The 16,594-nt window shown below is 45.2% G+C and overlaps 1 protein-coding gene across 2 annotated transcripts in view; it reads left to right on the top strand.

Moving 5' to 3' along the window:
- Positions 1-16,594, top strand: part of ARIH2 (ariadne RBR E3 ubiquitin protein ligase 2) — a 63,615-nt gene that overhangs the window by 29,413 nt on the left and 17,608 nt on the right. For both annotated transcript variants that reach the window (XM_007533575.3, XM_016192735.2), the window contains exons 3-5: positions 4,561-4,628; positions 9,743-9,806; positions 15,150-15,300. In XM_007533575.3, coding sequence (XP_007533637.1) covers positions 4,561-4,628; positions 9,743-9,806; positions 15,150-15,300 — 283 coding nt within the window. The remainder of the gene's footprint in view (positions 1-4,560; positions 4,629-9,742; positions 9,807-15,149; positions 15,301-16,594) is intronic.

Below are 16,594 nucleotides of genomic sequence, written 5' to 3'. Positions count from 1 at the left end.
ATCTTTTCAGCCTTGATAATCTTGGTTTTGAAAAAAAAAGTGGAGTCAGGTGGTAGCGCAGTGGGTTAAGCTCATGTGGCACAAAGTGCAAAGACTGGAGTAAGGATCCTGGTTCGAGCCCCCGGCTCCCCACCTGCAGGGGAGTCGCTTCACAGGCGGTGAAGCAGGTCTGCAGGTGTCTGTCTTTCTCTCCCCCACTCTGTCTTCCCCTCCTCTCTCCATTTCTCTCTGTCCTATCCAACAGTGACAACAATAATAATAACTACAACAATAAAAACAAGGGCAACAAAAGGGAAAATAAATAAATATTTAAAAAGGAAAGCACAGTACATTCCTCAATTTCCATCTATTTGCTTAACAAAGATCAGTAGGTGAAGTTGGTAGTTCTGGAGGCGAGATGGACAATGTGTTTGGTCCCTGGTATCACAACTGCCGCACTGATGCTCTGGTTCTCCCTCTCCCTTTCCCTTTCTCTTTCTCTCTCTCTCCCCCCTTTTCTTTTTTTTTTTTTTCCTCCTCTAGGTTTATTGCCGGGCTCGGTGTCTGCACCATGAATCCACCGCTCCTGGAGGCCATTCTCCCCCTCCCTTTGTTGCCCTTGTTGTAGTTTCGTTGTGGTTATTATTATTGCCCTTGTTGACGCAATTCGTTGTTGGATAGGACAGAGAGAAATGGAGAGAGGAGGGGAAGACAGAGGGGGGAGAGAAAGACAGACACCTGCAGACCTGCTTCACCGCCTGTGAAGCGACTCCCCTGCAGGTGGGGAGCCGGGGGCTCGAACCGGGATCCTTACGCCGGTCCCTGCGCTTTGTGCCAAGTGCGCTTAACCCACTGCGCCACCGCCCGACCCCCTCCCCCTTTTCTTTTTTATAAATACATAATTCTTTTTCTAAAAGTCATTCTTGGTCTGGGAGGTGGCTCAATGGTTAAAGCATTGGACTCTCAAGCATGAGGTCTTGAGTTCAATCCAGAGTGGTGTCTAGTTCTTTCTTTCTCTCTCTTCCGATCTTTCTCATAAATAAATAAAATATTTTTTTAAAAAGTCATTCTTGATAAAACAGTGAAATCATGCAGGGCGCTGGAATCATTGGTCTGTTGGCTGGGCTCCAGATTGTTTGGCTCAGTCTGGGGAGTTTCAGTGACTTCTTCATTAAGGGCTTAAGGTTTGGCTTACCAGATAACGATTTCAGTCAAGGTGGGAACTGATCCTGGCAAGATAAGTATGCTGTAATAGTTGCCTGTTAGCCCAAGGAAAATCACTCCAAGGACTCTGGAGCTGGAGGGGTCCAGACAATAGACAGCATAGGATTTGCTTCCACGGGTCAGGCATCACTGGGCTCTGCCCATAGGAATGGCCAGTGACTTGTAAGCCTTGAGGTTCCCGGTTTATTCCCAGTACCACAAGTACCAAGGTGGGGCTCTGGTTTTTCTCTGTGCATCTCATAAGTAATAAATGAACTATATCTTAAAAAAAAAAAAAAAAAGTGCTGGGGGCCGGGCGTAGTGCAGCGATATAAGTGCACATGGCCCGAAGTACACGGACTGGCATAAGGATCCTGGTTCGAGCCTGCAGGGGGATCACTTCACAAGCAGTGAAGCAGATCTGCAGGTGTCTGTCTTTCTCTCCCCCTCTCTGTCTTCCCCTCCTCTCTCCATTTCTGTCTGTCCTATCCAGCAACAATGACAGCAATAGTAACAGTGATAAACAACAAGGGCAACAAAAAGAAAAAAATGGCCTCCAGGAGCAGTGGATTCGTAGTGCAGGCACTGAGCCCCAGCAATAACCCTGGAGGCAAAATAAAAGAAAAAAAGTACTACTAGGGAAAGATAGAAACAGCCTAGCTTATGGATTGAACTGCCAGCACCCATGTCCAGAGAAGCAATTAACAGTCAGCCCATATCTGTGACCTTGGAAGAGTTACTGCGGTTTCTGCTAGAGGGATTGGGATACAGAACTCTGGTGGTGGGAACGGTGTGGAATTATACCCTTGTTATCTTATAATTTTGTAGATCAATATTAAATCACTAATAAAGACAGTGCTTGGGAAAGGCACATTTAGACAAGTTCTACAGGAGACTTGCGATAAACGACCAACAGGAGTAGTGAGGTAGACGGGATTTAAATGTCCAGTTCTGTAAGATAAAGCATGAGAAATGGTTGTTGGATTTGGCAGGCAGCAAATGAGTTTATCTTGCTTGGTGGAAGCATGGAAAGAATACCTTAGTGTATCTACTGTCAGCAGTTTGAGAATAAATTGAAATCAACAGCTTGTCAGATTATAAACAAAAGTGAATTAAACCCAGAAATCCATGGCTGTTTAGTTTCTGGTTTTGACATCTATACCTACTTACCTAAATTATCAATCATCAGGAAATAATCCGCTGGCTCACGGCCTTCCTGGGACCTGGTAGCCACTGTGTGTAAAATGCTAAGCCAGGGCGCAAAGCTGAGCCTATATGGCTGGCCGGACCTGACGAGTAAGAAATAACAAAAAGGTTCCAGACTGGAGCTCAAACAAAAACACTGTGTTTTGTAATCAGAAGCTGCACCGATCATACAGGTGGTAAGCCTGGTTAAGTTCAAGAGCCTGGGGTTCAAGCCACCGGTCCTCACCTTCGGGGGGGGAAGCTTCATGAGGTGAGACAGTGCTGTTAGGTTTCTCTCTTCCTCTCTCCCCCTCGCCTCTCAGTTTATCAGTCTCCGAACACGGGCCTATCCCCTTGCTTAGTAATGTAGAATGCTGAGCGGCATGTGTGGCCACCAGGTGCTGTCCTCCCTGTAGCTGCTTGTAGATATAGACCAGATTTGCACTGCTCACAGGTCCTTAGTAGGTCCTTTTTGAAGATTCAGTCCTGGGCAGGGGAACATAATAGTTATACAAACAGACTGTCATGCCTAAGGCTCTAAAGTCCCTAGTTCACTCCTCCATAAGCCTGGGCTGAGCAGTGCACTGGGGGTGGGGGGACGGGACCCTCAGTCCTATGCTGCCCAGGATGTGCCACAGTGGATAGAGCATGAGCCGTCAGGCACGAAGTCACAAGTTTGATCTCTGGCACCACATATGCCAGAGTGATGCTCTGACGTTCTCTCTCAAATTTTTTTCTTTCTGAAAACTCAAATTGGGGTGGGGGGGTTGTAGATAGCATAATGGTGATGCGAAGAGACTCATGACTGAGGCTCCAAGGTCCTAGGTTCACTTCCCCACATCACCATAAGCCAGAGCTGAGCAGTGCTCTGGTTTAACAAAAACGACTCGACCCTGTAGAGTACCGCAGTTCTATGTATTCCCGTGGCTTCATGGCTACAGTACTTTTCCTTGTTTCTTTGTGATTCGGTACTTCCCTTGTGCTGTGCAGTGTTCTCTGGGAACCAGGCACACCTCCAAATACATCGTTTTCTGTGACTTCTCACCCGCTGGAAATGCTGGATGCTCTGCTTTGTAACTAGATTCCCTCCTCTGTTAGTACATAGATGTTATAGCCACAGTATTTACTACTTTTTTTTGTTTGTTTTTAACCAGAGCATTGCTCAGCTCTGGTTTATGGTGGTGCAGGGGATTGAACCTGGGACTTTGGTGCCTTTGGCATGAGACTCTCTTTGCATAACCATTTATGCTATCTACCCTTGCCCACTGCTGGTTTTTGGTTTCTTTAACCTAACATTAAAATGTACATTTCCACCTCCGCCACTAAATCTACTTCTGTGGCATCTTTTTCAATGACTCCATAGTATGCTATTTCATCGATACTGCCATTTTTTTTTTTTTTTTTTAGTTCTTTTCTGTTGATCGTTACTTTTTTTTTTCCTTTTGTTTTCACCTGTATCAGTAACACTATAGAATACATTTCCTTGGGAGTCGGGCAGTAGCACACCAGGTTAAGCGCATGTAGCGCAAAGCGTAAGGACCAGCCTAAGGATCCCAGTTCAAACCCCCGGCTCCCCACCTGCAGGGGAGTCGCTTCACAGACATGAAGCAGGTCTGCAGGTGTCTGTCTTTCTCTCTCCCTCTGTCTTACCCTCCTCTCTCCATTTCTCTCTGTCCTATCCTACAACAACAATAAAAAACAAGGGCAACAAAACGGGAAAAATAAATATAAATATTTTTAAAAAAAAATACATTTCCTTGACCATTTTGTCAGGGAGAATTTGCAGCTAGACTTGCTGGCTCACAACATGTACTGAAGCTTTTTGATAGTGGTCACCAGTGTGACTGAAAAGTCATCTGGAGAATAGACAGCCAGACAGGCTGCTCACAGACTTGTAGGTCATTCTTGCAGTTAGGGCTCCGTGGCTGGTAGCAATCTACAACAGGGTGTGTGTGTGTGTGTGTGTGTGTGTGTGTGTGTGTGTGTGTGTGTGTGTGTGTGTGTGTGTGTGTGTTTATTGTTGTTGTGTTTACAAGGAGTCTATACCTGTAGATTATCTGTAAATAGTGAGCCTCGCTAGAGGTTTACTTCACTTGTGTGGCCTCCTACAGAGGCTTGAGGCAATATACTATTAATATGTGTGTGTGTTTATACTCAAAGAAACTAAAGTCATAAATTTTTTCTTCTTTCTAGGTATCTCACTCAGTTGCTAAGCTTATATTAGTTAATTTCCACTGGCAAGTTGCAGAGATACTGGACAGGTAAGATCTTTAAGGAAGAGGTGAGTCATCATCTTCAGCTCCTGTCTCCCCGCCAGTGATGATGCTGGTTTATGTTGGGGAGTATATTTATTTTTAAATACATGTGTTATATTCTTAGCGCTTAGGTCCATGTCGTACATCCTGCTTTCTCAGTGTATTGTGACCTTTTCCCGATGTCTTTGGCATCTTCTACCTGAGTTTGAATCCTGGCACAATATTTTATCATAGAGAAAAATGTTCCATACTTTTTCAATCCCTGTTGTTAACAGTGGGCTTAGTTCAGGGTCTTTTTCTTTTTTTTTAAATTTCTTTATTGAGGGATTAATGCTTTACATTTGACAGTAAATGCAATAGTTTGTACATGCATACTATTTGTCAGTTTTCCACAAACAATACAGCCCCCACTAGGTCTCCTGTCATCTTTTTTGGACCTTTACCCCCCCCCCCCCCCAGAGTCTTTTACTGTGATATGATACACCAGGGTTGTTGCTGATGCACTATGAACCTGCTGCTCCTGGAGGCTTTTTTTTTTTCTTCCCATTTTTATTGGATAGGACAGAAAGAAATGGGGAAGGTAGAAAGGGAAAGAAAGACAGGCGCCTGCAGACCTGCTTCACCACTTGTGAAGCGACCCCCGTGCAGGTGGGGAGCCAGACCTTGAACCGGGATCCTTGCTCTTCATACTATGTTCGCTTACCCCAGTGTTCTACTGCCTGGCCCCCAGGGTTTTGTTTCTGTCCTCACCATTACCAAGACTTCACTGCTGTAGGCCGACTGCTTCAGGCAGAGGGGAAATACCGCAGCACGAAGCTTCAGTGCAGTTTGGGGCCATGCTCAAGCCCGGGTTTTGTGCGGGGCCACGGAGGCTACACTGCTAGCCCTAGTTCAGTGTTTTTATTAACAATAATAACTACAACAACAATGAAAAACAACAAGGACAACAAAAGAGAAAATATTATAAATAAAATATAAAAAGAAAATTAAAAAAATATTTTTTTTAAATATTTTTATTTATTATTGGATAGAGACAGGAAAATTTGTGAGGGGAGGGGGAGATAGGAAGGAAAGAGAGACACCTGCAGCCCTAATTCACCACTTGTGAAGCTTCCCCTTGCAGGTGGGAGCCAAGGGCTTGAACCCGGGTCCTTGCGCGCTGTAGTATTTGCGCTAAACAAGGTGAGCCCCTGCCTGGCCCCGTCAGTGTCCTTCTGTAACACTTGCAGGCTGGTTGTTTGTTTTGTCTGAATTGGCTGGTTTACCACTCAGCTCCACAACCATGACTCTTGGACATCCAAGAGGGAAGGGGAGACAGACAGACGGACACCTGCAGCCCTGCTTCACTACTGTCAAAGCTTTCCCCAGGGGCTCAAACCTGTTCCTTATACACTGTAACATGTGAGCTCAACCAGGTACGCCACCACCCGGCTCCAGGTTCTGATTTTAATTCCCAGCATCATAGGTGCTAGAATAATGCTTTGGTTTTATTCCTCTCTCAAATAAATAACTTTATAAAAAAAAGATTTATTAATAGCAGAGAGAATCTGAATATTATGCAGTATACTGGCCCTTGTGATTGAATTTCGACTTCTCACTTTTAAGTGAAAGCTCTGCCTTCCAGACTACAAATCAAGTCACTTAAAAAAAAAAAAAACTGGAACTCGGGCGGTAGCGCAGTGGGTTGAGCGCACGTGACATGAAGTGCAAGGACTGGTGTAAGGATCCCGGTTCGAGCCCCCGGCTCTCCACCTGTAGGGGAGTGCTTCACAGTCGGTGAAGCAGATCTGCAGGTCTGTCTTTCTCTCCCCTCTCTGTCTTCCCCTCCTCTCTCCATTTCTCTCTGTTTTATCCAATGACGGCAACAACAGCAACAATAATAACCACAACAATGATAGACAACAAGGGCAACAAAAGGGGAAAAAATGGCCTCCAGGAGCAGTGGATTCATGGTGTAGGCACCAAGCCCCAGCAATAACCCTAGAGGCAAAGAAAAAACTAGAAAGGGGTGGGGGGGTGGCACACCTGGTTGACCACACATAGTACAGTGTGCAGGGAGCTGGCCTCAAGCCCCTGGTCCCCACCTGCAGGAGGAAAGCTTTGAGTGGTGAAGCAGGGCTACAGGTGTCTCTCTGTCTGTCTGTATCCCTATCACACACTTCCCTCTTGACTTCTGGTTGTTTCTATCCAATAAATAAAGATAATTTAAAAAAATTTTAATTAAGATAAGGGTCTAGGTGTATTTTTTAAAAGTACTTCTGTTTATTTTGGATAGAGACAGGCTGAGAGAGGGGTAAGGTAGAGGGAGACAGACACCTGCAGCGACGCTTCTCCCTCTGCAGGTGGGGACTGGGGGCTTGAACCTGGGTCCCTGTACACTGTAACATGTGTGCTCAACCAGGTGTGCCACCAACTGACCCCCCCACCCAGTGATTTTTGTCATCAAATGTTTTCCTTAGCATGCATGTGTGTGTATGTATATGTGCTGTGTATAGGTTTTAACTTACTGATGAGGAGAGGAACCCAGCATCATTCTGGTATATGTGCTGCCAGGGGTTGAACTCTAGACCTCATACTTGGCAATCCAAAACCTTGTCCACAGAACCATCTCCCAGACCACTTAGAGCTCTTTAAGGATAACAAAACAAACACCCAGTTTAGAAAACCCAGCTACTAGCTAGACAAGCTTGGCCCTCAAGGAGAAGCCGATAGCTTTCTAGCTGACTGCGCTTTCACGTTTTTTAAGATTCTTTTTTTTTTTTTTTTTGATCTTTATTTATTAATTGGTATCACTTGCGGCAGCGGCGGGACGCAGAAAAAGGAGGTTTGGAGCAGAAAGGGAACACATTTGCGCTGGCACCTCAGAGTTGGGTGAGAGAGCAGCAGTCTGGGCCACGTGGCGGTAGCAAAAATGGCCGCCTAGCGCAGCAACCTTCCCTGCATCTAAACATTGAAGTGAAGGGCGGGCAAGAGAGCGAGGGGCAGAGGAAGAAGGGCTTTTATGGGAATAGCTCTCACGAGAATGGGAAGAGGAAGGAGTAACCCAAGCACTCCAACTATTGCGGGGGGGAATAGACAATGCCCTGAGGGCACTACATGGCGGAACAGGCCCTCAGAGAATGTCCCAATTCTCATGGGAACTAGCAGTAGCCTGAGGGGACAACATGGCAGATGTGACTGCATCTGCACAATTTCCCAGCATCTCCCCCTTTCCTTATATCTAATGGTCACAGTATAGGAAATTTAGAGTGGAGCAGGCTTAAATGTTTTTAAGGAATGGCATGCTCAGGTGGGAATGTAGGATGTTTTTGTGGGAGAGGGAAGACTTATATGGCTGCCAATCTTGTGAGATTCAGAAATTAAGAGTTAGAAATTAAGTGGTATGGGGTGATAGGGAATCTTCTGGAAGCCTTTCTCTGAGGGTATAATATTTAGATGTTTTCGGGAGTCGGCGGTAGAGCAGCGGGTTAAGCACAGGTGGCGTAAGGCGCAAGGACTGGCGTAAGGATCCCGGTTCGAGCCCCTGGCTCCCCACCTGCAAGGGAGTCGCTTCACAGGTGGAAAAGCAAGTCTGCAGGTATCTGTCTTTCTCTCCCCCTCTCTGTCTTCCCCTCCTCTCTCCATTTCTCTCTGTCCTATCCAACAACAGTAACAACTTTTTTAAATTTGTTTTTTAAAATGTTTTCTTAAGGATTCTTAAATTGTTTTTTTTGTTTGTGTGTTTATAGGATGTTAATAGACATGGAGTCATATATATGTTCAACTTTTTTTTTTCCCCATTAGGGTTATCACTGGGCCTTGGTGCCTGCATGATAGTTTTTTTCCCTCTCTTTCTTGTTTGTTTGTTTGATAGAGACAAAGAGATTGAAAGGGAGGGAGAAAGAAGATGGTAACTTGTAGCACTGCTGCACACCCGCCCGCCCCCGAGGACAGAGAGCTTGAACCCCAGCTCTTGTGCATTGTAAGGTGTGCCACCGCCCAGCCATTTTAACTTTTTAAAAAAAAAAAAAAATTATCTTTATCTATTGGATAGTGACTATCAGAAATCAAGAGAGAGGGAAGTGATAGAGGGAGAAAGACACCTGCAGCGCTGCTTCACCACTTGCAGAATTTCCCCCTACAGGTGGGGAGTGGGGGTTTGAACCTGGGTCTTTGTGCATTGTGGCGTGCGCTCTTCCAAGTCTGCATCACTGATGTTGTTCTAGAGCTCTGCGCATCTCTCCTGGCGCTCCGTAGTGGCCCCAGCTGAACATCTGCAGGGGGCGTTGGGCAGCAGTCGTGTTTCATTCACTTTACTGGATAACACCTACCGGGCAGATCTGTCTGTGGCACTGCCAGGAATAACATTAAATTAACGTCTCTGCTTGTCTGGGAATCTCCATCTTTATGTTTGTTTGGGGCTGTGTATTTTCTTTTGTGTGGGTGTGCAGACGTGCAGGAGATGATACCCAGTCCACCGTAGCATCTTTTCATGCTAATGGTCATTGTCCCCCCCCCTCCTTTTTTTTTTTGAAATGCTGCTTATATCTTTTGCTCATTTTAGTTATTTTATCTTTTAAAATACTGTCAGGAGCTTTAGTTATTGACTGATGCTTACAGATTTGCCAATTATATGTATTGAATTATCTTCCAGTTCATTTTACGGTGTCTTCCTTTTATTGTAAGATTCATTTTAGAAGGAGACAAGCCGGTGTACCACATGAAGTACCAAAAACCCTGTGTTTGTTGTTTTGTCTTTTTGCCAGGGTTTCACTGTTCTGAGCAATTGAATAGACGGGGAGAGATGGAACCTTCTCCATTGCGGTGGGGTCGGCCTGAGACTGGGGCATTTATTAATGATGGAGAGAGAGGACCAGGGCATAACTCGGGCAGGCACGTGCAGTGTCAGAGGTTAAACTTGGGAATTTATACTTTTAGCCCCAGTTTTTTAGCCACTGTGCCACCTCTTGTTTGTTGTTTTGTTTTTCTTTTTCCAGAGTGCTGAAAGTCTTTGTGCTGAGGTCTGTGAGAAAATAATTGCAAAGACACTTCATTGCAGCCACTTGCTGATCTGTCTTACTTTTATTCAAAGAAAACATGTTTGTCTTCTGATTATCTTCATTTCTCCTTTTGCTTTGTAGATACAAGTCTAATTCCGCTCAACTTCTTGTTGAGGCTCGAGTTCAACCCAATCCATCAAAGCACGTGAGTTTCCCAGTGCACAAGACTCTTTCTGTAGCTTAGTGTGATCAGGAACCATAGTCTAGAAAATTACCTCCTACATCATTGCCATTCCACTGACCCGCTTCAGCCTCAGCTAAAGTTCTCTTTGCACTTAAACACACTGTGCCTTCCATTCTTGCTGGGATTCTTGCAGTTCCCAACTTCTCTGTGTACCCTTTCAAAACTGTGACGAGAGGGGAGTCAGGCGGTAGCTCGGCGCTTTAAGCGCCGGTGCCACAGAGCACAAGAACCGGCGTGAGGATCCTGGTTTGAGCCCCTGGCTCCCCACCTGCAGGGGAGTCGCTTCACAGGCAGTGAGGCAGGTCTGCAGGTGTCTGTCTTTCTCTTCCCCTCTCTGTCTTCCCCTCCTCTCTCCATTTCTCTCTGTCCTATCCAAGAAAGACAACAACAATAATAACTACAACAATAAACAAGGGCAACAAAAGGGAATAAATTAATATTTTTTTTAAAAAAAGAGAGGGCAGGGGTAGATAGCATAATGGTTATGCAAAGAGACTCTCATGCCTGAGGCTCCAAAGTCCTAAGTTCAATCAACTGTACCACCATAAGTCAGTGCTGAGCAGTGCTCTGGTAAAAAATTTAAAAAATGGGAGTTGGGCGGTAGCACAGCGGGTTAAGCGCAGGTGGCGCAAAGTGCAAAGACCAGCTTAAGGATGCCGGTTCAAGCCCCCAGCTCCCCATCTGCAGGGGAGTCGCTTCACAGGTGGTGTGAAGCAGGTTTGCAGGTGTCTATCTTTCTCTCCCCCTCTGTCTTCCCCTCCTCTCTCCATTTCTCTCTGTCCTATCCAACAACGACATTAACAATAGCTATAACAATAAAATGACAATAAAAGGGAATAAATAATAAATATTTTAAAATAATTTAAAAAAACAGAAAAAATAAAAATAAAAAAATAAAAAAATATAAGGTGGTCTGGGAGGTGGCGCAGTGGCTAAGGCACTAGACTCTCAAGCATGAGGTCCTGAGTTCGATCCCCAGCAACACATGTACCAGAGTGATGGCTGGTTCTTTCTCTCCTCCTATCTTTCTCATGAATAAATAAGTTCTTTAAAAAAAAATTGTTTATATAAAAATAAAAAGAAAGAAAAGGCTTGATGAAGGGAAGCTGGGTTTCCCTTCCTAGCTTCCAGTGTACAATGGAAAGTTCACTGCAGATATATGAAATTCCTACTTCTGTGGTCTGGGAGGTGGCGAAGTGGATAAAGCACTGGGTTCTCAAGCATGAGGTCCCCAGTTCAATCCCCGGCAGCACATGTACCAGAGTGATGTCTGGTTCTTTCTCTCTCTTCCCCTATCTTTCTCATTAATAAATAAATAAATAAAATCTTTATAAAAAAGAAGTTCCTACTTCTAAACCAAAGCTACTCAAATGAACAAATAAACTGAAAGTATCTGATCCCTTTGTCTTATCTTCAGGCAGTTGAACATTCCTCCACTATTTTCTGAAAAATTAAGCAGTGGTTGTATCATCTGTCACAGTATCTACAGCTCATCTCTGGTACTGGTATGGGGGAAGATTCAGCATGAAAATGAGTAAGCCCAAGGAAAGTTCAGACGTTAAAAAAGCTTATTTAAATTAAGAATAAGTGGTCCCAATTTAATTAAGTAGCCAATAAAGATAATGAATCAGATGGAATTTATTACCATAACACGTAATGTAATAATGAGGAAGTGATGGAAAATTTTTAGTCTATTTTTTTTTTTTTTTTGTCAAAAGTCAATTGGTATATGTGAAACTTAAAAAAAGGGGGGGGGAGGAAATTAGAGTTGAAAATGTTCATGGTTATAATTGATATATCAATATAACTGGCAAATTCAGCATGAAGATAGGGTGATACAGAATTATAAAAAGGGAGTCGGGCGGTAGTGCAGCGAGTTAAGCGCAGGTGGCACAAACCGCAGGGACTGGCATAAGGATCCCGGTTCGAGCCCCCTGGCTCCCCACCTGCAGGGGAGTCGCTTCACAGGCGGTGAAGCAGGTCTTCAGGTGTCTGTCTTTCTCTCCCCCCCTCTGTCTTGCCCTCCTCTCTCCATTTCTCTCTGTCCTATCCAGCAGCGATCACAACAGTAATAACTACAACAATAAAAATAAAAGAAATATTAAAAATGTGCCTTCCTGCCGGGTGGTAGTGCAGCGGGTTAAGCGCACATAACTCAAAGCACAAGGACCAGTGTAAGGATCCCGGTTCAAGTCCCCAGCTCTCCACCTGCAGGGGGTTGCTTCACAAGCGGTAAACAGGTCTGCAGGTGTCTCTCTTTCTCTCCCCTTCTCCGTCTCCCCCTCTTCTCCCCATTTCTCTCTGTCCTATCCAATAACGACGACAGCAAGAACAGCTACAGTAACAATAATAACAATAACAACGATAAACAACAAGAACAACAAAAGGGAAAAATAGCCTCCAGGAGCAGTGAATTCGTAGTGCAGGCACCGAGCCCCAGCAATAACCCTGGAGGCAAAAAATAAAAAATAAAAACTGCACTCCCTGACCTGGAATATTCAGATCTTTGCTTGGAGGGCTCCTGTGTTCACCTTTATTTACTTGTTAATTTGATTTATTTCATATGGGACAGTTTCACGAGAGCCAGCTGTCGGGCTGAGCTTCATTGACGGGAGACAGACCACCCGGGACTCATGGCTGGGCTGTACGCAATATCTCTTTATTCATGCAGGAAAGCTAAACTAAACTAACTCACAATGCTGTCTTTATATATACTTGCCAAGTAGGGTGTAAACAGGATGTGATGTAGAGAGGGTGGAGAGAAAAGTGACTGGTGAATATCAGGGTGTGACAAGGAGAGGATCAGGGTGTGACAAGGAGAGGATCAGGGTGTGACAAGGAGAGGGGGCGGAGCAGGCAAGAATTCTACCACTAAACCACTAATGCCCTGGAGGGAGTGTGGTGCTTGTTAATAGTGGTTATGTAAATAGAATACAGTGGTTATGTAAATAGAATGCAGTGTTAAGCAGGGGGGATTTAACCAAATGAAACAGAAGAGGTTTTTTAAAGCATACCAACACCAGCAAAACAGAAAGAAAGCATAGTAAATCCGGCACACGTGGTGCTCGGGATTGAACTGGGAGCATGCAAGTCTTATGCACGACCATCAGTGCTACCTACTCCCTCCACTCCTCCTTTATTTGACCAGCGCACTGCTCAGTTCTGGCATATGGTGGTGCTGGGGATTGAACCTGGGACCTTAGCGCCTTTTGGCTTAACCATTGTGCTGTTGCCCTGGCCCAAATACCCAGGATCAAACTGTCTCTCACTAGACCTGTCTCCTCTTATCACTCCCCACATAACTCCTCTAGTTCTATCCCAAAGCCTTTACAGCTCTGTCGCAGTGATTCACTCCTATCTGTTCAACTCCCCTATCGACCTATAGGTGCCTGAAGGCTAGCAGGAATCATGCCTATAACACACCAGCAATTTCCTTCCTGTGAACTGGAGAATTTAACAAATATTTCTTGCAAGAATTGAGATTCAGGTTGAATTTTCAGGGTCAGTCGATGTTCAGAATGATCACGACTACTTTTGCAACCTATAGAGGAAAACTAAGAGCATACTGTATATATGTGTTTGTAATATATATGAATTATTTTTATGTTGTTTTAAATTTGCATTATCTTTATTATTGGATAGAGACAGCCAAAAATCAAGAGGGAAGGGGATGTAGGGGGGGAGAGTGACAGACACCTGCAGTCCTGCTTCACCATCTTTTTCTCTCTTTTTTTTAAATTTATTTAAGAAAGGAGACATTAACAAAACCATGGAATAAGAGGGGTACAATTCTGCACAATTCCCATAACCCGATCTCCACATCCCATCCCCTCCCCTGATAGCCTTCCCATTCTCTATCTCTCTGGGAGTATGGATCCAGGGTCGTTGTGGGTTGCAGAGAATGGAAGGTCTGGCTTCTGTAATTGCTTCCCCGCTGAACGTGGGCGTTGACTGGTCGATCCATACTCCCAGTCTGCCTCTCTCTTTCCCTAGTGGGGTGGGGCTCTGAGGAAGTGGCGCTCCAGTACACATTGATGGGGTCGTCTGTCCAGGGAAGTCTGGTCAGCATCCAGAACCTGGTGGCTGAAAAGAGAGTTAACGTACAAAGCCAAACAAATTGTAGAACAATCATGGACCTAAAGACTGGAATAGTGCAGATGAAGTGTTGGGGGTATTCCCTGCATGCTCTTGTGTACTTCTGCTTTCAGGTATATATTTTTCCCCTAGTTTATGGGCACAGGTCAGCCTATGCTCTGTCTCAGGGGACCTGGTCTATATCTATGTTTGGGGACTTTATTGGGGAGTGGACCACCTGGAATGGAATTAGAGAATACTATGAAAGGAAAGGTCTCACCCGAGTCCTGAAGCTGAAGGGTTGTCATTCCACACCTGAAGTCTCTGGTCACAGTCTGAAGTGAAGCATGTTGGGGTGGCACTCCTGTGTTGATCTGCTTCACCATTTATGAAGGCTTCCCTCTGCAGGTGGGGGCGGGGCTTGAACCCGGGTCCTTGCGCACTGTAATGTGTGTGCTTGACCGGGTGTGCCACCACCTGGCCCTGACAATATGAATTCTTTTCCTTAAATTGTTTCTTGTATTCCCAGTGATCTAACACAGACCTAGTATAAACTTGTGGACTTTTCTTTCGGTTTGCGATTTTGGCTGAGGTTCCCACGGTTTCTGGTATGGATTCTAGAATTCAAGTTTTACATTTATTTTTTTTTATTTAAATTTATTTACTTGCCTCTGTAGGAACCCTCCCCCTCCTCTAATTGCATATGACGTCTCGTTGGTGTGTTAATCATGGCTTGGTAAAAGCCTAGATCGATTATTTTGAATCTGGGTCATAGCAGTCTTAGCAAACTACTCTCTGTAACAAGTAACCCTGCAGTGTGAGCTCTTAGAACCTTCACACACTCAGCCTCGGAGAACTTCTGTGTCTGGGTTTGCAGTACTTGCTGGGAGAAAACTCTGCTGTGCTGAATGGGGCAGTTTACAGAGAAACCTAGTCTCCTATAAAAGAAGGAGGGCTCGCTTACCACTCGGATGCGTGGCAGCTCTGAAGTCCTCAGCATTCCAACCTGACGTACATCATTGTAAGTTCTTATTTTTATCCTCCTTTCTGCCTCTCCGAATCTTCAAGTTTCTGCAAGTATATAGTTCGGGAGCTACAGCCTCCAGGAAGCCTTCCTAACAGGTGCTTTCGGCTCAGAACTCTGGACTCGAGACGTTCCCATATTCTGACTCTGGCCGCAGGGTCTGCATCACCTCCCACGTCTCACTGGTTCTGTCTGTCTTTGCCCAGGCCCCCACAGCCCACACCCCTCATCACTGCGCCGTGTGCATGCAGTTCGTGCGGAAGGACAACCTACTCTCTCTGGCCTGTCAACATCAGTTCTGTCGCAGCTGCTGGGAACAGCACTGCTCAGTACTTGTCAAGGACGGCGTAGGTGTGGGTGAGTATGCCAGAGAATTTGTGAAAGACTCACAAGAAGGGAGTCGGGCGGTAGTGCAGCAGGTTAGGTGCACGTGATGCAAAGCGCAAGGACCAGCTTTTGGATCCCGGTTCGAGCCCCCGGCTCCCCACCTGCAGGCGGAGTCACTTCACAGGCGGTGAAGCAGGTCTGCAGGTGTCTATCATTCCGTCCCCCTCTGTCTTCCCCTCCTCTGTCCATTTCTCTCTGTCCTATCCAACAACGACAACATCAATAACAATAACTACAACAATAAAGCCAGGGTAACAAAAGGGAATAAATAAATATTTAAAAAAAAAAAAAAAAAAAGCCTAGCAAGAAATAACTTATCTTCAGTCTGTCCTCTCAGTCACTCTGGCCCAGTTGAGTGTTCTCTCTAACATCATAAGTGTGTAGGAAAAGAATCATGTAGTGGTAGAAGTTTCTCTAGTCGATACAGCAGACATGTCCAGAACCAGGAGGCGGTTCACCCGGTCGAGTCCTTGCGCATTGTAATACATGCGCTTAACCAGGTGCGCCACCACCTGGCCCCGGCTGCTAGGTCTTGTAGGGTGTGTGTGTGTGTGTGTGTGTGTGTGTGTGGTGTGTGTCAGTAGGTGTGTGTAGTGTGTGTGCGTGTCTCCCAGGTGTGTGTGTGTGTGTGTGTGTGTGTGTGTGTGTGTGTGTGTGTGTGCGCGCGTGTGTCCTAGGAGGTGGCACTATGGATCAAGTATTGGGACTCTTTTAAGTGTGAGAAACTTAGCAGCACGTATACTAGAGAGATTCTCCGGTTCTCTCTCTTCCCTCCTAGCTCTAATAAGATCTTTAAAAAAATTTTGGAGGGAGTCGGGTGGTAGCACAGCAGGTTAAGCGCACATGGTGCAAAGCGCAAGGACCAGCGTAAGGATCCCGGTTCGAGTCCCTGGCTCCCCACCTGCAGGGGGAAAGCTTTACGAGTGGTGAAGCAGGGCTGCAGGTGTGTCTCTGTCTCTCTCCCTCTCTATTGCCCCCTTCTGTCTCGATTTCTGTGGGATTTCATGGGAGTTGCTTCACAAGCGGTGAAGCAGGTCTGCAGATGTCTATCTTTCTTTCCGCCCCCGTCTTCCCCTCCTCTCTCCGTTTATTCTGTCCTATCCAACAACAACATAAATAACAACAATAATAATAACTACAACAATTAAAAAACAAGCAGCAAAAGGGAAAATAAATATAAAAAATTTTTTTAAACTTGTAATATTTTGCCAAAAAAAAAATTACTATGCATATATATTAATTTCTTCTTTGAGTAAATTCTGTT

Source organism: Erinaceus europaeus, chromosome 12 (assembly GCF_950295315.1).
Source record: "Erinaceus europaeus chromosome 12, mEriEur2.1, whole genome shotgun sequence".
Taxonomy (NCBI): domain Eukaryota; kingdom Metazoa; phylum Chordata; class Mammalia; order Eulipotyphla; family Erinaceidae; genus Erinaceus; species Erinaceus europaeus.
The sequence above is the reverse complement of the archived record's forward strand: the minus strand, read 5'-3'. Positions and strand labels throughout refer to the sequence as shown.